The 23655-nt window shown below is 38.5% G+C and overlaps 1 protein-coding gene across 3 annotated transcripts in view; it reads left to right on the top strand.

Annotated features, from left to right (window-relative positions):
* The first annotated feature begins 2105 nt into the window (after positions 1-2105).
* The window catches only part of TRPM7 (transient receptor potential cation channel subfamily M member 7), a 143271-nt gene continuing 121721 nt past the window's right edge, over positions 2106-23655 (top strand). For all 3 annotated transcript variants that reach the window (XM_082840927.1, XM_082840926.1, XM_082840925.1), the window contains exon 1: positions 2106-2209. In XM_082840927.1, the coding sequence (XP_082697053.1) occupies positions 2207-2209 (3 nt within the window). In that variant the 5' untranslated portion in view covers positions 2106-2206. The remainder of the gene's footprint in view (positions 2210-23655) is intronic.

Below are 23655 nucleotides of genomic sequence, written 5' to 3'. Positions count from 1 at the left end.
TGGTCCTGCTGGACCTTCCAGATGGGGAAGGAATATACAATACAGGCATACCTTGTTTTATTGCACTTCATTTTATTGCTCTTCAAAGATACTATTTTTTTTTTTTTGTGGTACACTGGCCTCTCACTGCTGTGGCCTCTCCCGTTGCGGAGCACAGGCTCAGGACGCGCAGGCTCAGCGGCCATGGCTCACGGGCCCAGCCGCTCTGCGGCATGTGGGATCTTCCCGGACCGGGGCACGAACCCGTGTCCCCTGCATTGGCAGGTGGACTCTCAACCACTGCGCCACCAGGGAAGCCCAAAGATACTATTTTCAAAGCAATAAAGTATTTTTAAATTAAGGTATGTAGTTTTTTTTAGACATAATGCTATTGTACACTTAATAGACCTCAGTATAGTGTAAACATAATTTTTATATGCACTGGGAAAGCAAAACATTTATGTGACACAGTTTAGTGCAATATTCACTTTATTGCAGTGGTCTGGAATGGAACTTGAAATATCTCCAGGGTATGTCTGTAATTGAAGATTGTTCACAAGTATGGCCAAAGCTTGTTAGGGAAAATGGGTGGATCAGTTTTGTTGAAGAGAACATCCTACTTCAGTGAATTGTGTTTTAAAAGGTTTACAAGGTTATAGCTATGCTGAGTGAAAGAAGCCAGACCTCCTCTCCCTTCCCCCAAAAAAGTACATATGGTATAATTCCACTACATAAAACTTTAGAATATGCAAACTAATCTATAGTGAGTGAAAGCAGATCAGTAGTTGCTAAAGGATGGAGATGGGGAGGGACAGGATGGAAGAATTATAAAGGGAAGAAGGAAAATGTGAGGTAATGAATACGTTCACTGCCTTGAGTGTGACGATTTCATGGGTGTATAAATATGTCAATACTTGTCCAATTGTACATTTAAATAGGCATAGGTTACTTAATTGACATGACAATTATTCCTCAATAAAGCTGTTTTTTAAAATAATTTTACTTTATTTATTTATTTTTGGCTGTTTTGGGTCTTTGTTGCTGCTCACAGGCTTTCTCTAGTTGCGGTGCACAGGTGCCTCATCGAGGTGATCGAGGTGGCTTCTCTCGTTGCAGAGCACAGACTCTAGGCTTGCGGGATCAGTAGTTGTGGCGCATCTGCCTAGTTGCTCCCTGGCGTGTGGAACTTTCCGGGACCAGGGCTCAAACCCGTGTCCCCTGCATTGGCAGGAAGGTTCTTAACCTCTGCACCACCAGGGAAGTCCCAATAAAACCGTTTTTAAAAAAGAGATAAGATTAGCATCAGACAGAGGAACTCTTGACGTTTTTCCGGAGTGTGAAAAGCAACCCTAATGGTCAAACCTGGGCTGGTGTGAGAGCAAAGGAAAAGGAAAGACAGAAAAGCCACAGTCTTAGGTTCAGGTGTGTGGTGTGTCTGCGCCGGCGGGAGATATCTCTGGAGGGAAAGGCTAGTGCCCACAGTTAAAGCCAGAAGAATTTTTGCTGGCACAAACAGGGGAAGCTAGAGGAAGAACATGATTTGGGTCAAGATAATTTTCCATTTTGGACTAGGAGAGAAAAACATGGAAGGCCTCCACCCTCGCTGAGGCACAGCTACGGGGTTGCAGGCAGACGCCAGGCCCAGTTAACACAGACAAGACCACGCCACAACTCCCGGCGGGATCCCAGCGGCCTGAAACCTTAAACCTCAACTATCGCTTCCTTAAGTTCCACTCCCCGAGCTGAGGCAGATGTTTGTGCAAGTCCCGCCTAGGTATCCCACGGAGATCTGGGGAGAACACCTCACCCAACTCGGCAGAGCCGAGGTGCTGGGACGGGGGCGCTCGTGCCCGACGCGTACGCGCGGCGCGCATGGAAGCGGCCTGGAAGTGAGGGAGCGCGCGCCTCTCACGTGACCCGGGCCGCGGGCGGCTACGCACACGACGCGCCCCTCACGTGGTCTGTCTCCAGCCCCGTCGCCGGCGGAGGCGGGCGCGGGCGCGTCCCTGTGGCCAGTCACCCGGCGGAGTTGGTCGCACAATTATGAAAGACTCAGTTTCTGCTGCTAGTGCCGGAGCTGAGTTAGTTCTGAGAAGGTTTCCCTGGGCTGTCCTTGTCCGGCGGCCTCTGCTGCCGCCTCCGGAGACGCTTCCCGATAGATGGCTACAGGCCGCGGAGGAGGAGGAGGTGGAGTTGCTGCCCTTCCGGAGTCCGCCCCGTGAGGAGAATGGTACTGGACCCACGCAGGCCCAGGCGGGGGAATGGTCCTGGGGGTTGCGGGCAGGGAAGGGGGAGGACTCGGCTGGCAAGTGTGTGCGCGGAGCCGCTCTTCCTGGGGCTATGCACCGCCGGTTTGCCTTGAGGCTTCCGGACTTGCCGTGGCGGGACGGGAGTGCAGTTCTTTCGCGGGTGAGGAGCAGGAAGCAGGTAGCAAATCTGGCGCGACACCTCGTCGCGGGAATCCCCTGAGCGGAGCCCGGGCTCAAGCGAGGGCTCTTCGGGGCGGCAGAGGCGGGAGCCGCGGAGGACCTGGCAGAGCTGAGCGGCCGCAGCGCGCCAGAGGCAGCGCTCAGCCTGCAAGCTCCGCATCTCCCGGGAGCGCGTTCCTCCTGGCGCTTGTTGCTGGCAGATAAGGCAGCCAAATGCTCTGCTCAAGTTCTGCATGGAAGCAGAGGGAGGGCTGAGAGGGAGCAAAAACGGGATAGAGGATACGGCTTTGGAGCTGTGCCTTGTTTGCTGCGCAGCGTGTACTCCACAGGTCCATTTTCCTCTGGAGCCCAAGAGGAGGGATTAGACGATATTGACGCTAAATCTGGTTTGGAATTTTCTTTAGCAAGAATTAAGGGTTTTATTGGGGCGCTGCTGTAGGTACCGAGGCGATGTGTTGTCTGGATTTGTGTCGAACCGCCTCATCCGTTGCTCCAGAGAAGGGTTGGTCGTGTTGTAAACCAAAGTTGCGAGAGGGATGCGGCGCATTTCACCTTCTGATAGAGGTTTTTGTTAAGGCCAGGAATAAAATTAGAAGATTTCTCACAGAGAAAGTCATTTAGATCAGAGACTTGACGAGCGGATAGGTATTCCTGGTCAGTAGTTGAACTAGATAGGCTTCATGCAAACAATTCTCTCTTTGCTGGAGTCTGGCAGGTTTACTTTTCTCTAGAAACTAATTCAAGTACCATACAAATTGAAACCACAAAAGTAGTTATGCTTTGAATAAGTTAGTACACCTTTCCATTATTTTCCACATTTTTCGGTAAAGTCAATAAAAACGTCATTTTACCTTTTTTCGTAATTTTTAAAAGAAGGATTTGTTAAGTTCCTCTACCGACGCTAAATTTTAACATTTATTACTTAAGTGGATTTTAAGGGAATCTATTTTGGGGGGGGGAAGTTGAATCAAAGTGCCTTTCATTTAAAAAAAAGCAAACCATTAATACTGTTCAGTGATGTGTCTAGTTTTCCTTTTTTTATATGGTAAATAGCATGCATTTGAACATGCCACTTAAGTATTTAGAAAAAAATTTAGATACGTTAGAAAATGGAGATGAAGACGATTCATCATATTAAAAGCCATTGCTTCCTACTGTTTGGTTAAAGCAACCAGATGACTTTGTTTCTAGTGACATTCTAGTGAAAGTCAATTTCTTAGTCTTACCTCAGGTGCTGTTCTTAAGTTCAGCCTCTTAATGTCGCTATCTACACACTTTGAAATCTAGCCTTCAAAAATTGACGTGGTCAGAGTTTCTCGTGTTTGTTGTCTTTCCATTTTTGTGGCAGATGCACCCCCTGCCTCCGAAACAACGTTTGTATGCAGCATTGTTGTTTCTACAGGGAGAAGTTTTCACTTTAAAATTTGAAATTAAGAATCTGATTTTATTTTTTACGTTGCTTGGGTCCTGACTGCTATTGAGTTTTGTGATTTTTCCCTACAATTTCCAATTAAATTACAGTGAAACCTTAGGATAACCTAATACTGAGGTTCTCCAATAATGATAATTTGTTGAGCCTCCTCAACTTTAAGGTAAACACTGTGACCTGAAAGTTTCCCTAAGTATGTTGTAGCTACACTGTATAATTCTTATTGTAAACTCTTGTTTAAGACCTTTGCTTTAAAACTAATCAGCCAACAGACCAAAAAACAACACAAAACAAATAAAATACCAAGAAACACAAGGGAAACTGCAGTGGAATAAATTTTGTAACAAAATTAAAAACCATGGCTATTAGAAATATTTGTTTCATTCATTTGGTAAACACTTAGTGTTTAATATATTCCAAGCACTGGAGTGGCAAAGATGTGTTAGACAAGTTTCCCACTTTCAAACCGCTTACATTCCAGTTATTTATAAAAGAACTACCTGTCTGTTGTCAATGGGAGATTCATACATCACAAAACAAACATTTAGTGTCTAGCAGGCTCTGTGATACCCTGTCTTGAAGGGCAGTATAGATATGCAAAAAGCAAAAAGGTAGTTTGATATTACTGCATAGATTACTGTGAATGTATAGGCTAGTCAGGGAGAGAGAAAGGAAAGTCTAGTTAGGCTTGCAAAGGAGCTGATGGGAGAAGTGAGTGTCGTAGAGGCAATAGGAATTAATTAACCGGGAAATAGAAGGTATGTAGAATTTGGTATTGGTGGTGTTAGTCTAAGGGAACTGAGCTTTAGAAGAGAAGAGCATCCAGGGAAATCCCTGGTCCAGTGTTTAGGACTCGGCGCTTTCACTGCTGAGGGCCTGAGTTCGACCCCTGGTCGGGGAGCTAAGATCCTGAAAGCTGTGCTGTGCGGCCAAAAAAAAGCATCCATAGTTTATCTTAAGATCTGTTGTACGAGTACTGTATGTAGTTTAGAAAAAGTGGAGTATGGGATGATATATGGGGTACTAGTCTGGGAGTGTTATAAAGATAGGCAGGGACCAGATTTCTGAGGGCAATGTATGTTATGCAAAGAAGTTTGGATTTTATTCTGGAGATGAGGGGTCCACTGAAGGAATCAGTATGGAGGGTGACTTGCTGTGTGTTTAAGCTGAAAAGAGAGTCCATAAGGAGGCTGTAGCAAGACTGACCAAAATATTTAGGGCTTGACGTAAAGAAGTAGTAGAAGAAAAGAAGGAACTGATTGAGATGTTTAGACGTTAGAATATTTAGAACTTGGTTCCTTTCGAGGAGGGGTGTGTGTGTGTGTGTGTGTTAGCAAATGTCAGTAAGAAGAACCAGACATAAAAGGAAAACATGTAATAGTTGAAGTCATTACTTAATATGTGCAAATATAATATTTAAAGGCAGTACTTAAAATTGTATTTTTGACTTCGATTTATTTTTTTTACAAATTTATTTATTTATAGCTGCATTGGGTCTTCATGGCTGCGCGGGCTTTCTATAGTTGCAGTGAGCGGGGGGGGGGGGCTACTCTTCATTGCAGTGCACGGGCTTCTCACTGCGGTGGCCTCTCGTTGCAGAGCATGGGCTCTAGGCATGCGGGCTTCAGCAATTGTGGCTCGCGGGCTCTAGAGTGCAGGCTCAGTAGTTGTTGCGCATGGGCCTAGCTGCTCCGTGGCATGTGGGATCCTCCTGGACCAGGGCTTGAACTCTTGTTCCCTGCATTGGCAGGCGGATTCCCAACCACTCTGCCACCAGGGAAGTCCCTGGTTTTGATTTTTAAATGAAGGTCTATTGAAGCAAACACTTCTAAAATTTGAGAGTTTTGCCAACCATAGATATTTTTGATACAGTACTCTGATAATCTCTTTCTTTAACATTCTAATGTGGGAGATTTCAAACTTACAAAGGTATAATAGTACAATGAATCACCATATACCCATGACCCTTTTCAACAGTTTGAAACATGTGAATATTGTTTCTGCTATTATCCCTCTCATTCCTCCTCAACTGGATAATTTAAAAGCAAATCCCAGACATGTTCCATCTACAGGTACTTCATTATGTGTATCTCTAAAACTTTAACATATCCACAGTACTATTAGCACACCTAAAATTAATAATTCTTTGATATCATTAAATATTCAGTATATTTCCTTAATTTTCTCATGTTTTTTTTCCCAGTTGGTTTGTTTGAATCAGGATCCAAAGAAGTCCACACAGCATTTGGTTGATAAATCTCAGTCTCTTGTATCCCCTCCCCCCCCCCCCTTTTTTGGTCTTGTCATTTAACATTTATTTAATGAAAAAAAAAATCCAGATCATTTGCCCTGTAGAATTTCCCACAGTTTGGATTTTGTTGAATGTATCCATATAGCATCCTGTAACATGTTCCTTTCTCCTCTGTATTTCCTGTGAACGAGTGGTTAATCTAAAGACTCTATGAGATTCTAGTTGGATGTTTTGGCAAACTGCTTCACAGGTGGTGCTGTGTACTTTTTATTGCATTACATTAAGAGGCACATGCTGTCTGGTTGTTTTTCTTCTTTTGATGTTAAGATTGACCAGTGGGTTGGTGTTGTCAGCTGCCTGATCTTTGAGTTGTGACGTTCCCCATCATACATTCACATAATAGTAGCAATTGATGATTATTGCCATTGCTCAGTTATTTCACTCTGGGTTTCTGTTTCTCCTTTCTTTTTGGGGGAACCTTTCAGCATATGATTAAATTTTACAGTTTTTTTTGTTGTTGTTGTTTTTGTTTTTAAGAGACTGCTCTTAAAATGAGCAGTCTTAAAAATGCCTGTTTTAAGTTTGTTGCCTGGAGGCAAAGTTCAGAGTGGTTGAGATTAGTTTAGAACATGAGGAACATTTGGTTATCTATGGGAATTTGAACTGAGTCATTTATATGAATTGGTATAAAAACACTTAGATGTGTGTCACTCTTAGAAGGGGCTTTGTAATTATTAGATTAGTTTGAATATAAGTGAAATGTGTGACTTGGAGAATTGGACCTCTTCTAGTTTATCTTTATAAAAATGTTGGTTTAATTTGAATTAAGTTACTACTTTTAGATATTTTGTTGACCCTTTGGTTCGGTTCACCTAGGATTTAGAAAATTACTCTGGATCTTTTGGGGGAATATGTGTTTAGTTTCCTGACTATCTAAAGGTTTTAGAACCCTGTTGAAGAAATTTTGGTGTATGGCGGTAAGCAGTTCTTTGAAATTGATAGACTTGCCTGTTCACCTAAGCATCTTTGCCAAGTCACACTGTTACTCTGTGAAAGACAGATGGTAATCTTTTTTCTACTTCACCTCTGGAGCAGTACTAGGATTAAAGTCTGTGAAACACTATTTGTCCCTCCTTGCGTCATGAAAACATGTTAATAACACCTCAACTATCCCAGCTGCCAGACTTCTGAAAACTTCAACCTTTGGAAACCCAACTCCTCATAGAAAGAAAAAAAGCTTTTGAGCCAAGCCATTATCAGAAATATAGCACCCTTAAGCCCAGAGTTCACTGGTTGAAAAATATGTGCAAAGTGAAATTTAATAGGCTAAGTTACCTACTTTTCTCTGACAGTTTGGTAGTACATTAGGAATGATAAAAGGAAAGTTATCTGGGAAGCAGACTAATACTATAAGGAGGAGACTGGAGAAACATTAACTAGAATAGAAAGATGGGACTGTAAATTACCCTTCAGTATGTGAACTAGCAGTCTTCCTTGTTTTTGAGTATAATTTACCATACCCAGCACCTGGAAGGTGCTCTACCCAGAAGGTACTCCTGACTAAACAAAGTGTGTTATAGGCTTTAGACAAATTTTCACAATATTAGCTAACATGTATTAGCATTTTGTGGCCATCGTTCTAAATGCTTTACATATATCAATTACATATATCACTCTCAAGACTCCATTATGAAGTAGACACTTTTTCCGCCCTCCATTATTTGTATAAAGAACAGAGAAGCAGAATCACTCACCAGAGGTCATAAGGCTTATAAGTGGAATAGTAGGTGTTGACTTGCCAAATTATAGAAACCTGGAGAAGGATCTTTATTAGCGAGATGTCAGATGACAGGTGTTACTGTTAAGTAAAAAAGTTAAGGTCATTTAAAAAGATGTGTCATTTATGGCTGAGTAGTATATACAATGGAATATTACTCAGCCATAAAAAGAAACGAAATTGAGCTATTTGTAATGAGGTGGATAGACCTAGAGTCTGTCATACAGAGTGAAGTAAGTCAGAAAGAAAAAGACAAATACCGTATGCTAACACATATATATGGAATTTAAGAAAAAAAATGTCATGAAGAACCTAGGGTAAGACAGGAATAAAGACACAGACCTACTGGAGAACAGACTTGAGGATATGGGGAGGGGGAAGGGTGAGCTGTGACAGGGCGAGAGAGAGTCATGGACATATATACATTAACAAACGTAAGGTAGATAGCTAGTGGGAAGCAGCCGCATGGCACAGGGATATCGGCTAGGTGCTTTGTGACCGCCTGGAGGGGTGGGATAGGGAGGGTGGGAGGGAGGGAGATGCAAGAGGGAAGAGATACGGGAACATATGTATATGTATAACCGATTCACTTTGTTATGAAGCAGAAACTAACACACCATTGTAAAGCAATTATACTCCAATAAAGATGTTAAAAAAATATGAAGCTACTGAATTCTTTAAAGACTCTTCAATAAAGGCAAGGTGCATCCTTTAAAAAAAAAAAGATGTGTCACCTTTAAAAAAATTTTGTCGTACCATATTTTCTTTAAATGCTATAAAGCTTAGTAGAATTTCCTTTACTACCAAATTTCTATGTAATAACTTTAGGATAGGTTATTTATAACTCAGTTGTTTACATGGTATTTTGACGAAGTGCAGAGATTTACTATTCTGAGGCAATCCTTAATAGATTGGAAAAGTCATTAACTAAACTAAATAGATTTTGTTATAGGTAGAACTCATTAATAAAAACCATAGATGCCTATAATGAGTGTATCAACAAAGTATCATCACACTACTCAGGGAAAGAGAATAGGTTGTCATGGTTTACTCCAATATGAAGGCTCAAGATTTGTAATAGAGAATGTCCAACTTCTTTAGATTTCTCTTTTTCAGATTAATTTTTGTGGTATCATCTGAAAACATATCAATCAATGGTCATTGAATTAGATATATGTGATAGATCCATTTAATTCAACAGATGCTGTTGCTTTTGAAAAAATATTTTATTAGGTAATAAGGAGCCAGGAAAAAAGGTGTAGAATTTAAATTGTATACTATTTGACTGAAAGTACATAATATTTTAAAATAAATGTATATAATTTGAGTTCTTTGCTGGTTGTTTTTGTTATGGAATTCAGGTGTGTAGATCATAATATAGCAGACAGTGCTTATCACCCAGCTTAAGAAATAAAATATTACAGACAAAATTTGATGTACCCCATCAAAATCCCATTCCACTTTCTACTTTTTCAGACATAACTTTTATCCTAAATTTAGCCTTTATTGTTCCTTTGGATGCTTTTGTAATGTTGTTACCAAGAGTATGTATACTATATAGTGTTTCTATGTTTGATATATATAGAATTATGTACATCTTTTTATGGATCTTTTTTTTTCGTTTTCTTTTTTTATTGAAATATAATTGATATACAATATTAGTTTCAGGTGTACAACATAGTGATTCAATATTTTTATAGATTATACTCCATTTACAGTTATTATAAGGCAGGGGATATGGGGATATATGTACATTTATGTCTGATTCACTTTGTTGTACAACAGAAACTAACACAACATTGTAAAGTAATTATACTTCAATAAAGATATTAAAAAAATAAAGTTATTATTAAATACAGGATATATTTCCTGTGCTGAACAGTATATCCTTATAGCTTTTTTTTTTTTTTTGGCCTCTCACCGTTGTGGCCTCTCCCGTTGCGGAGCACAGGCTCCGGACACGCAGGCTCAGTGGCCATGGCTCATGGGCCCAACCGCTCCGCAGCATGCGGAATCTTCCCGGACCGGGGCACGAACCCGTGTCCGCTGCATCGGCAGGCGGACTTCAACCACTGCGCCACCAGGGAAGACCTCTTTTTTTTCTTTTTAATGAACATTCGGTTTTGGAGATTAATTCATGTTGATACATGTGAGGTTTAGTTTATCCCTTTCAGCTGCTATATATTATTCCACGATAGGAATATGCTGTATGTTGTCCATTTTCTGTTATTGGGCATTTAGTTTGTTTCCAGTTTTTTTACAAATAATGATGTAACATTCTTATATGTATCGTCTTATGTACACATGTGAGAATTTTTCTAGGAAGTATATATCTAGACGTAGAATTGCTGGGTCATAGGGTAGGTGCATCTTCATCTTTGTAGATATTGCCAAAGTGTTGACCAAAGTAGTTGTGCAGTGTCCACTCCCTCTAGAAATATATGAGAATTCTTTTTTTTCCCCCAACGCCTTTGCCAGCACTTTTGATGCGGTTCTTTTATTTTGCCAGATTCATGAATGTGTAGTAGTTCCTCATGGTTTTAATTTGCATGTCCCTGTCCACCGATAATGTTGTGTATCATTTCAGGTTACAAGTTTTTGGCTATGGTTACCTCCTCTTTGATGAATTGCTTTGCTCAGTTTTCTAATGGATTATCTTTTTCTTTTTTATTATTTACTTCTAGAAGTTCTTTATGTATTCTGGATACTAATTTTTGTTTTTTTGTTTGTTTGTTTTATGAGCTACAAATACCTTCTTCAGTCTCTAGCTTTTAAAATTTTTACTTTGTTAATGGTGGGCTATTTACTTATTTTTAGGTTGTTGGTGTACATTGGTTTTTAATTTTAGTGTAATAATTTATCAGTATTTTCTTTATAGCATGTGCTTTTTCTTATCTTGAGGTTATAAAGTTATTTATTTTTTGGTAGAAGTTTTAAAGTTATGACTTTATTAACCCATCTAGTATTCATTTTGAATTCTAGTGTGATAGTTCATATACATATAGTATATTGGTATTATCTCCTGATTTGTATTGCTGTGTCTGTCACACACCAAGTTTCCTTAAGTGCAAGTTTCTAAGTGATTTACTCAGTTGTTCTGTTTGTCTTTTGTGTCAATATATTTATTTGGATTTTTTAGCAATCTTAGGAGTCTGATAAAATTTCTTGAGTTAGTGTAAGAAATTTAATTTTTTTTTGCCAACATACTTATCTTTTTTCTCCTAAAATGATGAATTTTGATCCCTTTTCATTTTAATAATAATTCTTTATGGTAAAAATGAATTATTCTGGGTAAGACTTTATTTGGAATACCTGAGGAAAAAATTACTGCTGTTTGAGCTAAATGGAGGTTGGTCACTTTTTAGACTCAATGTCTAGTCTTCAATTATTTAATGTCTTGGTCTCGATGGTATGGCATGATGGCAACTGCTCATACTTATCTTTATCAAACATTTTCTATCCCTTAAATTGAGGGCAGTATTGGACTGGTAAGCAGTCAGGGTAGCAATCTCCACGAGGTCAGCAGGACAGCAAAACCAACAGAAAATAAGATGGGTTGTAGTAGTTGGACTCTTTACAAACATAGTCATGGTCTGAATCTGATTCTGTTTATTTATTTATTTTTATTATTATTTATTTTTGCGGTACACGGGCCTCTCACTGTTGTGGCCTCTCCCATTGCGGAGCACAGGCTCCGGACGTGCAGGCTCAGTGGCCATGGCTCACGGGCCCAGCTGCTCCGCGGCATGTGGGATCTTCCCGGACCAGGGCATGAACCCGTGTCCCCTGCGTCGGCAGGCGGACTCTCAACCACTGAGCCACCAGGGAAGCCCTGTTTATTTTTTAATATATAAAACTTCCCCAACTGTTTATCATTCCACAGAAGCTTTTCAACAGTGTCTTAAAAACCTGTTCAGAGGATTCATATTTGAATTATCAGTAATATGTAATTATTAATTAGTTAAGTGGTTGGCAGCCAATTAAGCACAAGAGCAGAACTCTAGCGTAAGGGCCTGTAGGAGTGCCAGGAGATCAAATAAATTGGACTTGACAGAGGAAGTCAAAGAGTGCCAGCTGTTTTCAACATTTTGCTTCAGGCTAGCCTTAATTTTTCTTTGTCATTGTGCTGTTGCTGGCAGGCATGTTGACCTATGTACAAAATTATCATGTAACTCAAAATTTCTAGATCTGTAGTGTCATTTAACTTTTTTAAGCTATTGCATTTTATTAGTAGGCAAACTTCCTCTTAATTTGATTGCCTTTTTTCTTGAGTATGGGTCACATTTTCCTGTTTCTTCTTATATCTAGTAATTTTGGATTGTTATCATAGGTGTTGTGAATGTTACTTTGGAGAGACTCTGGGTTCTGTTATAGTCCTCTGAAGACTACTGATTTTGTTTTTTAAAGTAGTTGTTATGGACTGAATGTTTGTGTCTTCCCAGAATTCAGTGTTGATGGTATTTAAAGATGGGGCTTTGTGGAGGTAATTAGAGTTAGATGAGGTGATGAAGGTAGGGTCCTTATACGAAGAGACACCAGAGAGCTTGCTCCCTCTCCCCGACACAGTGAAAAGACAGCTGTCTGCAACCCAAGGAGGGCGCTCTCACCAGACACAGACCTTACTAGCACCTTAATCTTGGATTCCAGTCTCTAGAAGTGAGAAAATGAATTTTGGTTGTTGAAACTACAGTTAGGTCTTCCAGTATTTGTTACAGCAGTCAAAGCAGACTAGGATAGTAGTTGATTAACTTGACTATACTCAAATTCCAAACTGTGTCTCCTTCAGTGGGCAGCAAAAATATCTGTTCAGTTATTTTATTTTTAACTGACATGCTTGAAATCTGCCCCATGTATATGTACTTCATGGGTCAGCTAGATTTGAACAGAGTTATTATGCAGCATTTAAGCTTCCCTTTCTGTGACTCTGTCCTTTGCAGAGTCACTTTTCCCATCACTTTCCAGCTGCTGTTGTCACCTTGAAGTTGCTGTTCTGGTTCTTCAAGCGAGTAAGACTGTGGGATTTCTGTTGGAGTTTTAGCTACTTAGTAGATGTGGAGTGGGGACTGTCTTAGGCAAAAAATGGGAAACTCCCTCAGTGCTGTCCCTTTATCTTAAGTACAGACTTCATCTGATTTCTGCTTGCTTTTGGTTGCCTCTCCAGTGCCGTTAAGTAGTTGTTTTTTTTCTTTTTAATTTTTTGTCCAGAGTTTATGGTTATCTGTGGGAGGGTTAATCCAGTAGAACCTCCATAGCTGGAAGCTCCTTTCTAATATTAATATATAGAACCATAGAGTGTATTTAGTTGTAAAAATAGATTGATTTTCACATGTTACCTTGAAAGTAGAATTTTTAAAGCAATCTTTTTTTCCCCCAATTTTTGTTCTCAGCATATAGGCAAGAAGGATGTGCTATTACTGACTTGTTTGAAGAGTCGTATGTGGTTAGAAGGTTTATTTATAGCATATATGCCCCTTATTGCTAGGAGACAGATAGGAAGAATTTATAACTGAATTTTGAAGAATTGTTGAAATATGACTGTGTGTGTGGCATTTTGCTAAAACACAGACCATAGTCTTCAGAGCAACATTGTGAATTAGGTACTGTTATTTTTCTATATTATAGATGAGGGTACAAGTTCAGAAACTTGCTTAAGGTTGCATCGACAGTATACACAACAAAGCTAGAATTCTAACAGGTTAATCTGACTCCAGAATCTGTGCTCTTTAACCACTGAAAATCACTAAGTGATCCCTAAGTTTCCCTCTTTTGCTAATGTTCTGTGGATATAGTTAGTTTTTAGTTTACCTAGTAAAAGTTCCTAAGTTAGGAATTTTCAGATTTGTGTTTGTAGTGTGCCACCTTTTGGTAAAATTCAGTAATACAGTCTAGCAAAAGAAGTATAAAATCAGGAATATAAATATACATATATTTGTAATCCAGGGTACATTTGATTGGATACCTGATGGCAGAGCAGAAACTCAGAATTTCAAAAATTGCAGAAACCAGTCATTGGGAAGGATTTGCAGTTACCAGCTGGGATATGTGACTATCAGCTATAGGAAACCTGCAGGAAAAATAACTTTTGTTAATCTACATCTAAAACTCTTTAGCCCCACCTCTTTTTTCACCTCATTAGAAAGCAACTCTTTTTTTTCTTTAAAAATATTTTTATTTATTTTTTTGACCACAACAAAAGCAACAATGACTGCAGTTTACCAAACACGAAACACACTCATACTATGTCATAATATTGACATTCAGTCCAGTAATCCTCTACTGTAACAGCTCCTTTACTTTGCAGTGAAAATTGATTTGTATGTTTTTTGCCTCTGAGTCCTTACGGGATTTTTTTTTTTATTCAAACAGAAAGTCACAAAAATTATAATCATCCTAATCAGTTCACTCAGTCCCATGTAATTAATTTATTTATCTTGATATTTTGTTAGCACTTTTATGAATTCATCAGTTTTCCGTTAGAGTTCTGAAAATGCTTATTCATTCAGTTCAGCAGTATAGTCAGTTACCAGAAACCTGTACTTGTCAGAGTCTTTTCCATGAATTCCTTGAAGATGAAACCCTTTTACAGGAACATTTTTGGAAAAGCATCAGAGTACATCCAGAACTGTCTGTAAATGAAAAAAGACTTAAAAATGACCACGGTTAAAGATTTGGTGAAAGTTCATAATAATTGACAAGGAAATTTAGTTATTTCTGAGATATACATTTTAAAGTAATAACTAGAATTATGACTTATAACATTATATCAGAACATATAAGATTTTTAGAAATTTCATGTAATGTCTGAAACATTTATATTAACATATTTCCATACAAATTAACCCAAAGAGAGTTTAGTATTAGTTTTTTTGTTTTTTTTTTATACTGCAGGTTCTTATTAGTCATCAGTTTTATACACATCAGTGTATACATGGCAATCCCAATCGCCCAATTCAGCATACCACCATCCCCCACCCCACCACGGTTTTCCCCTCTTGGTGTCCATACGTTTGTTCTCTACATCTGTCTCTCAACTTCTGCCCTGCAAAGCGGTTCATCTGTACCGTTGTTCTAGGTTCCACATACGTGTGTTAATATACGATATTTGTTTTTCTCTTTCTGATTTACTTCACTCTGTATGACAGTCTCTAGATGCATCCACGTCTCAACAAATGACTCAATTTCGTTCCTTTTTAGGGCTGAGTAATATTCCATTGTATATATGTACCACAACTTCTTTATCCATTTGTCTGTCGATGGGCATTTAGGTTGCTTCCATGACCTGGCTATTGTAAATAGTGCTGCAGTGAACATCGGGGTGCATGTGTCTTTTTGAATTATGGTTTTCTTTGGGTATATGCCCAGTAGCGGGATTGCTGGATCATATGGTAATTCTATTTTTAGTTTTTTAAGGAACCTCCATACTGTTCTCCATAGTGGCTGTATCAATTTACATTACCACCAACAGTGCAAGAGGGTTCCCTTTTCTCCACACCCTCTCCAGCATTTGTTGTTTGTAGATTTTCTGATGATGGCCATTCTAACTCGTATGAGGTGATACCTCATTGTAGTTTTGATTTGCATTTCTCTAATAATTAGTGATGTTGGGCAGCTTTTCATGTGCTTCTTGGCCATCTGTATATCTTCTTTGGAGAAATGTGTATTTAGGTCTTCTGCCCATTTTTGGATTGGGTTGTTCGTTTCTTTAATATTGAGCTGCATGAGCTGTTTGAATATTTTGGAGATTAATCCTTTGTCCATTGATTTGTCTGCAAATATTTTCTCCCATTCTGAGGGTTGTCTTTTCGTCTTGTTTATGGTTTCCTTTGCTGTGCAAAAACTTTGAAGTTTCATTAGGTACCATTTGTTTATTTCTGTTTTTATTTTCATTACTCTAGGAGGTGGATCAAAAAAGATCTTGCTGTGATTTATGTCAAAGAGTGTTCTTCCTATGTTTTCCTCTAAGAGTTTTATAGTGTCCGGTCTTACATTTAGGTTGGGAATCCATTTTGAATTTATTTTTGTGTATGGTGTTAGGGAGTGTTCTAATTTCATTCTTTTATATGTAGCTGTCCAGTTCTCCCAGCACCACTTATTGGAGAGACTGTCTTTTCTCCATTGTATATCCTTGCCTCCATTTTCATAGATTAGTTGACCATAAGTGTGTGGATTTATCTCTGGGCTTTCTATCTTGTACAATTGATCTATGTTTCTGTTTTTGTGCCAGTATCATATTGTCTTGATTACTGTAGCTTTGTAGTGTAGTGTGAAGTCAGGGAGTCTGATTCCTCCGGCTCTGTTTTTTTCCCTCAAGACTGCTTTGGCTATTCGGGGTCTTTTGTGTCTACATACAAATTTTAAGTTGATTTGTTCTAGTTCCATAAAAAATGCCATTGATAATTTGATAGGGATTGCATTGAATCTGTAGATTGCTTTGGGTGGTGTAGTCATTTTCACAATATTGATTGTTCCAATCCAAGAACATGGTATATCTCTCCATCTGTTGGTATCTTTAATTTCTTTCCTCAGTGTCTTATAGTTTTCTGCATACAGGTCTTTTGTCTCCCTAGTTAGGTTTATTCCTAGGTATTTTATTCTTTTTGTTGCAATGGTAAATGGGATTGTTTCCATAATTTCTGTTTCAGATTTTTCATCATTAGTGTATAGGAATGCAAGAGATTTCTGTGCATTAATTTTGTATCCTGCAACTTTACCAGATTCAATAATTAGGTCTAGTAGTGTTCTGGTGGCATTTTTAGGATTCTCTATGTATAATGTCATGTCATCTGCAAACAGTGACAGTTTTACTTCTTCTTTTCCCAATTTGTATTCCTTTTATTTCTTTTTCTTCTCTGATTGCTGTGGCTAGGACTTCCAAAACTATGTTGAATAATAGTGGTGAGAGTGGACATCCTTGTCTTGTTCCTGATCTGAGAGGAAATGCTTTCAGTTTTTCACCATTGAGAATGATGTTTGCTGTGGGTTTGTCCTATATGGCCTTTATTATGTTGAGGTAGTTTCCCTCTATGCCCACTTTCTGGAGAGTTTTTATGATAAATGGGTGTTGAATTTTGTCAAAAGCTTTTTCTGCATCTATTGAGACGATCATATGGCTTTTATTCTTCAGTATGTTAATATAGTGTATCACATTGATTGATTTGCATATGTTGAAGAATCCTTGCATCCCTGGGATAAGTCCCACTTGATCATTGTGTATGATCCTTTTAATGTGTTGTTGGATTCTGTTTGCTAGTATTTTGTTGAGGAGTTTTGCATCTATATTCATCAGTGATATTGGTCTGTAATTTTCTTATTTTGTAGTGTCTTTGTCTGGTTTTGGTATCAGGGTGATGGTGGCCTCATAGAATGAGTTTGGGAGTGTTCCTTCCTCTGCAATTGTTTGGAAGTTTGAGAAGGATGGGTGTTAGCTCTTCTCTAAATGTTTGATAGAATTCAGTTGTGAAGCCGTCTGGTCCTGGACTTCTGTTTGTTGGAAGATTTTTATTCACAGTTTCAATTTCATTACTTGTGATTGGTCTGTTCATATTTTCTGTTTCTTCCTGGTTCAGTCTTGGAAGGTTATACTTTTCTAAGAATTTGTCCATTTCTTCCAGGTTGTCCATTTTATTGGCATACAGTTGCTTGTAGTAGTCTCTTAGGATGCTTTGTATTTCTGCGGTGTCTGTTGTAACTTCTCCTTTTTCATTTCTACTTTTATTGATTTGAGTCCTCTCTCTCTCTTTCTCGATGAGTCTGGCTAATGGTTTATCAATTTTGTTTATCTTCTCAAAGAATCAGCTTTTAGTTTTATTTATCTTTGCTGTTGTTTTTTTGTTTGTATTTCATTTATTTCTGCTCTGATCTTTATGATTTCTTTCCTTCTGCTAACTTTGGGTTTTGTTTGTTCTTTCTCTAGTTCCTTTAGGTGTAAGGTTAGATTGTTTACTTGAGATTTTTCTTGTTTCTTGAGGTAGGCTTTTATAGCTATAAACTTCCCTCTTAGAACTGCTTTTGCTTCATCCCATAGGTTTTGATTCATTGTGCTTTCATTGTCATTTGTCTCTAGGTAGTTTTTGATTTCCTCTTTGATTTCTTCAGTGATCTCTTGGTTATTTAATAATGTATTATTTAGCCTCTATGTGTTTGTGTTTTTTACGTTTTTTCCCCTGTAATTCATTTCTAATCTCATAGTGTTGTGGTCAGAAAAGATGCTGATATGATTTCAGTTTTCTTAAATTTACTGAGGCTTGATTTGTGACCCAAGATGTGATCTATCCTGGAGAATATTCCATGCGCACTTGAGAAGAAAGTGTAATCTGCTGTTTTTGGATGGAATGTCCTATAAATATCAATTAAATCTCTGTTGTCTATTGTGTCATTTAAAGCTTCTGTTTCCTTATTTATTTTCATTTTTGGATGATTTGTCCATTCGTGTAAGTAAAGTGTTAAAGTCCGCCACTATTATGCGTTACTGTCGATTTCCTCTTTTATAACTGTTAGCAGTTGCCTTATATATTGAGGTGCTCCTATGTTGGATGCATATATATTTATAATTGTTATATCTTCTTCTTGGATTGATCCTTTGATCATTATGTAGTGTCCTTCCTTGTCTCTTGTAATATTCTTTATTTTAAAGTCAATTTTATCTTACCTGATGTGAGTATAGCTACTCCACCTTTCTTTTGATTTCCATTTGCATGGAATATCTTTTTCCATATCCTCACTTTCTGTCTGTATGTGTCCCTAGGTCTGAAATGGGTCTCTTGTAGACAGCATATAGATGGGTCTTGTTTTTGTATCCATTCAGCAAGCCTGTGTCTTTTGGTTGGAGCATTTAATCCATTCACGTTTAAGGTAATTATCGATATGTATGTTCCAATGACCATTTTCTTCATTGTTTTGGGTTTGTTTTTGTAGGTCCTTTTCTTCTCTTGTGTTTCCCACTTAGAGAAGTTCCTTTAGCATTTGTTGTAGAGCTGGTTTAGTAGTGCTGAATTTTCTTAGCTTTTGCTTGTCTGTAAAGCTTTTGATTTCTCCATCAAACCTAAATGAGATCCTTGCTGGGTAGAGTAATCTTGGTTGTAGGTTCTTCCCCTTCATCACTTTAAGTATTTCATACTACTCCCTTCTGGCTTGCAGAGTTTCTGCTGAGAAATCAGCTGTTAGCCTTATGGGAGTTCCCTTGTATGTTGTCATTTTTCCCTTGGTGCTTTCAATAATTTTTCTTTGTCTTTATTTTTTGCCAATTTGATTACTATGTGTCTCAGCATGTTTTTCCTTGGGTTTATCCTGTATGAGACTTGCTGTACTTCCTGGACTTGGGTGGCTGTTTCCTTTCCCATGTTAGGGAAGTTTTCGACTATAATCTCTTCAAATATTTTCTCTGGTCCTTTCTCTCTCTCTTCTCCTTCTGGGACCCCTCTAATGAGAATGTTGTTGCGTTTAATGTTGTCCCAGAGGTCTCTCAGGCTGTCTTCATTTCTTTTCATTTTTTTTTCTTTATTCTGTTCCGCAGCAGTGAATTCCACCATTCTGCCTTCCAGGTCACTTATCTGTTCTTCTGCCTCAGTTATTCTGCTATTGATTCCTTCAAGTGTAGTTTTCATTTCAGTTATTGTATTGTTCATCTCTGTTTGTTTTTTCTTTAATTCTTCTAGGTCTTTGTTCAACATTTCTTGCATCTTCTCGATCTTTGCCTCCATCCTTTTTCGAGGTCCTTGATCATCTTCAGTATCATTATTCTGAATTCTTTTTCTGGAAGGTTGCTTATCTCCACTACATTTAGTTGTTTTTCTGGGGTTTTATCTTGTTCCTTTATTTGGTATATGGCTCTCTGCCTTTTCATCTTGTCTATCTTTATGTGAATGTGGTTTTTGTTCCACAGGCTGCAGGACTGTAGTTCTTCTTGCTTCTGCTGTCTTCCCTCTGGTGGATGAGGCCATCTAAGAGGCTCGAAGGGAGGGACTGGTGGTGGGTAGAGGTTACTGTTGATCTGGTGGGCAGAGCTCAGTAAAACTTTAATCCACTTGACTGTTGATGGGTGGGGCTGGGTTCCCTCCCTGAGGCCACCCAACCTTTGAACCTGCCTGGGGTCTTTGGTCGGGCTAATGGCAGACTCTGGGAGGTCTCACGCTAAGGAGTACTTCCCAGAACTTCTGCTGCCAGTGTCCTTGTCCCCACGGTGAAACAGAGCCACACCCACCTCTGCAGGAGACCCTCCAACACTAGCAGGTAGGTCTCTTTCTACCCTGGGGTCACTGCTCCTTCCCCTGAGTCCCGATGCGGACACTACTTTGTGTATGTCCTCCAAGAGTGGAGTCTCTGTTTCCCCCAGTCCTGTCGAAGTCCTGCAATCAATTCCTCCTAGGCCTCAAAGTCTGATTCTCTAGGAATTCCTCCTCCCATTGCCGGACCCCCAGGTTGGGAAGCCTGATGTGGGGCTCAGAACCTTCACTCCAGTGGGTGGACTTCTGTAGTATAAGTGTTCACCAGTCTGTGAGTCACCCACCCAGCAGTCATGGGATTTGATTTTATTGTGATTGCGCCCCTCCTACCATCTCATTGTGGCTTCTCCTTTGTCTTTGGATGTGGGGTATCTTTTTTGGTGAGTTCCAGTGTCTTCCTGTCGATGATTGTCTAGCAGCTAGTTGTGATTTTGGTATTCTCGCAAGAGGGAGTGAGAGCACGTCCTTCTGCTCCGCCATCTTGGTTCCTCCTCTAGAAAGCAACTCTTAATACAAGGATCTTTTGGGATTGTAGGGCTGGTAGAAGGGACATTAGTAATATCCAAGAAACAGTGTAGGGGAAGAATCTGAAGGGCTTGGCACGTACTTGTTAGATTGAATTGACTCAGTGGAATGGTGAGATTTTTTTGTGGGAAGCTTTTGTGGGATTTAGAGCGTGAGTTGGCAAACTATGTTATGTATGCCAAATCTGGCCAAGGCCTGTTCTGTATGGCCTTGAGCTAAGAATGGTTCTTATGTTTTTTAGTGGTTAAAAAACAAAACAAAGAATAGGTGATGGAGACAGTATGTGGTTCAAAAAGCCTAAAACATTTACCATCTGGCTCTTAATAGAAAAAATTTACTGATTGCCCATTTAGAGTATAGTCATACTTCTCTAAGAAGCGGGGAAGTTGAAGGAAGCATCAGTTTAAGGGGAAAGGTGTTCCTTTGGGCCCTGATGAGTTGTCTGTTGTTGGACAAATAATTGCAGAGGTGAATTTGAAGAAAGGATGAGAAACCAGGACTATATTAATAATTGATCTGTAGTGTTTATTTTTTTGTAAGGCATTGTGTTAAACTATAAAGGATTTGGAAATTATCTGTTGTATCCATTCCTTTACTAGTCCAGGCTCCCATTGCCCCTCCCCAAAAGACTGGTGGCTCTAGCTTACTTTTACTTATCTCCCTGATTAATTTTCCTAAAGAGAGCTCTGATGATTTCTTATGTTAAATGCTACTTGGGATTCATTTTTCTTCCGTATGTAAATTAAAATGTCAATGAAAATGTTTATATTTACATTTAATAGGAAGGCATAAGGTATGAAAAGTATCTATACCTGTGTTTCACTTTTATGAGTATTTCAATTAATAACTATCCAAAGTTTTACAAGCCAGCATTTAGACTTAACTGGGGCATTAGTTCGTTGCTGTAGAACAGTCATTTTGAAATCTATTGATATTATTCTTCCATCCCTATTGCCACTTGGGTTTGAATAGCTATAGTTAGAGTTGCTTCAGGTAGACTGTTGCTGAGGAGTGGAATTGGAGAAAGAAAAGGGGAAAAGCTAATACTGCTTAGCAGTAGTTAGCAATTAACAATACCTTTTAGGAGAGGTATGTTAACTCTCTGTTGTTTCTATTTTTCTCCATGTTCAGAAAATTATATACATAGTGATTACATAGGAATTCTACTTTTGAAAGTAATTAATATATTACTACTCATTGGTTTCAAAAAAAGATGTAAGAAAGGTGCTTATTTAAAGCATATCATCAAACGATTTTGAAATGCTTATCTTAAATTTCTTTTAAAAAGCTAAAAAAAGAAAGCTAGTAGAGGCTTTGGAGTCAGGGTAAACTACTAGCTGTGTGACTTTGGACAGTCTTGTAACTTTCATGTCTAAGTCTCTGCCCATACCTTCTCTTTTCTCTTTCTGGAGCTCTGATTAAACTTACGTTTGATCTTCTCATTCTGTTTTACATGTCTTGTAACCCTCCCCTGCCTTTTTAACAGATTTGTTGTGGAATAATGCTCATACTATAAAATTTGCCATTTGTAAGTATACACATTTGATGGGTTTTTTTGTTTTGTTTGTTTGGTTTTGGCCATGCTGTGTGACTCGTGGGATCTTAGTTCCCCAACCAGGGATTGAACCAAGGCTCTCGGCAGTGAAAGCACAGAGTCCTAACTAGTGGACTGCCAGGGAGTTCCCCATTTGGTGGGTTTTTTTTTCTTTTTTTTTCATTTGATGGTTTTTAATAAGTTTATTTACTTTTATAACCAACATAATCCAGTTTTAGATACCTCACAAAGTTCCCTTGTACTTGTTTGCAGTTTATCCCTGCTCTCACTCTCAGCCCCAGGTAATTACTAAACTTACTGTTTCTATGGTTTTGCCTTTCTAGAAATTTCATGTAAATGAAATCATAATACCTTATGTCTGGGTTTTTCCATTACCATAATGTTTTTGGGGTCCAGCAGTGTTGCGTGTTATCTTTAGTTTGTCCCTCTTTATTGTTAAGTAGTATATATCATTGCATGGATATATCACTTTGTTGATTATTATGAATAATGTTTCTAGAACATTCAAATACAAATCTTTGTGTGGACATGTTTTCATTTTTGGGGGGAAGATAGTTAGGAATGGAATCTTGGAGTCATATGTAAGTTTATGTTTAACATTTCAATAAACAACCAAACTTTTCCTTTGTAAGTGTTGATACCATTCTGCATTCCGACTAGTAAAGTATGAGATTCCAGTTTATACATCTGTGCTTGCACTGGGTATTGTCAGCCTTTGATTAAAGCCTTTCTAGTGGTTGTGAAGTGGTATTGCATTGTAGTTTTAAATTTGCATTTCCCTAATAGCCAGTGAAATTGAGCACCTTTTCTTATACTTATTTGGTAAAGTAAGCATATTCTCTTTGGTGAAATGTCTCTCCATGTCTTTTGCCCATTTGTGAATTGGATTTTTTTTTTAATGTTGAGTTTTCTGACTCCTTTATCTTATTTGCAAATAAGTCCTAAATCAGTATATGCTATTTTGGGTGGAGTATTTTATAAATTCCATCAGGTAAAATTGATTGACAGTGTTGTTTAAGTCTACTCTATTCTTTCTAGTTTTCCTATCAAGAAAAAGACGAGGTTAAAAAAAAAAGAAAAAAAAGAGGATGTGAACTGTACAGGATTGCATTTCATAGCATTTATCTATGCCCATATATTTCCAAGTTCTCCCTAAGACGTTTTCCTCTTTTGTCAAGTGGTTGTCTTTGACAGAACTCCTTAGAAAGGTCCACTGTTAATTAATAAATTTGCTCATGTTGTGTTCCCTTTTTGCCCATCTTTCATTCATATTGTAGGCTTTAGACATATGCTCATGAACTGCAAATGATTTAGTTAAAAACATATATATATAATTCGTACCGGAGTAGTCTGAGTGCTTCTCATGCATGTATATTGCCATTATGTTAGTAGGTTATTTGCATATGTTAAATGTCTAGTTCTAGAATCTGATTTTGGTGGACTTCATTACCATAGCATGAGACTGAGCTGTGGTCATTGCCATTTGTTT

This window comes from Leucopleurus acutus, assembly GCF_964270905.1.
Source record: "Leucopleurus acutus genome assembly, chromosome: 1".
Classification (NCBI taxonomy): Eukaryota; Metazoa; Chordata; class Mammalia; order Artiodactyla; family Delphinidae; genus Leucopleurus; species Leucopleurus acutus.
The sequence above is the reverse complement of the archived record's forward strand: the minus strand, read 5'-3'. Positions and strand labels throughout refer to the sequence as shown.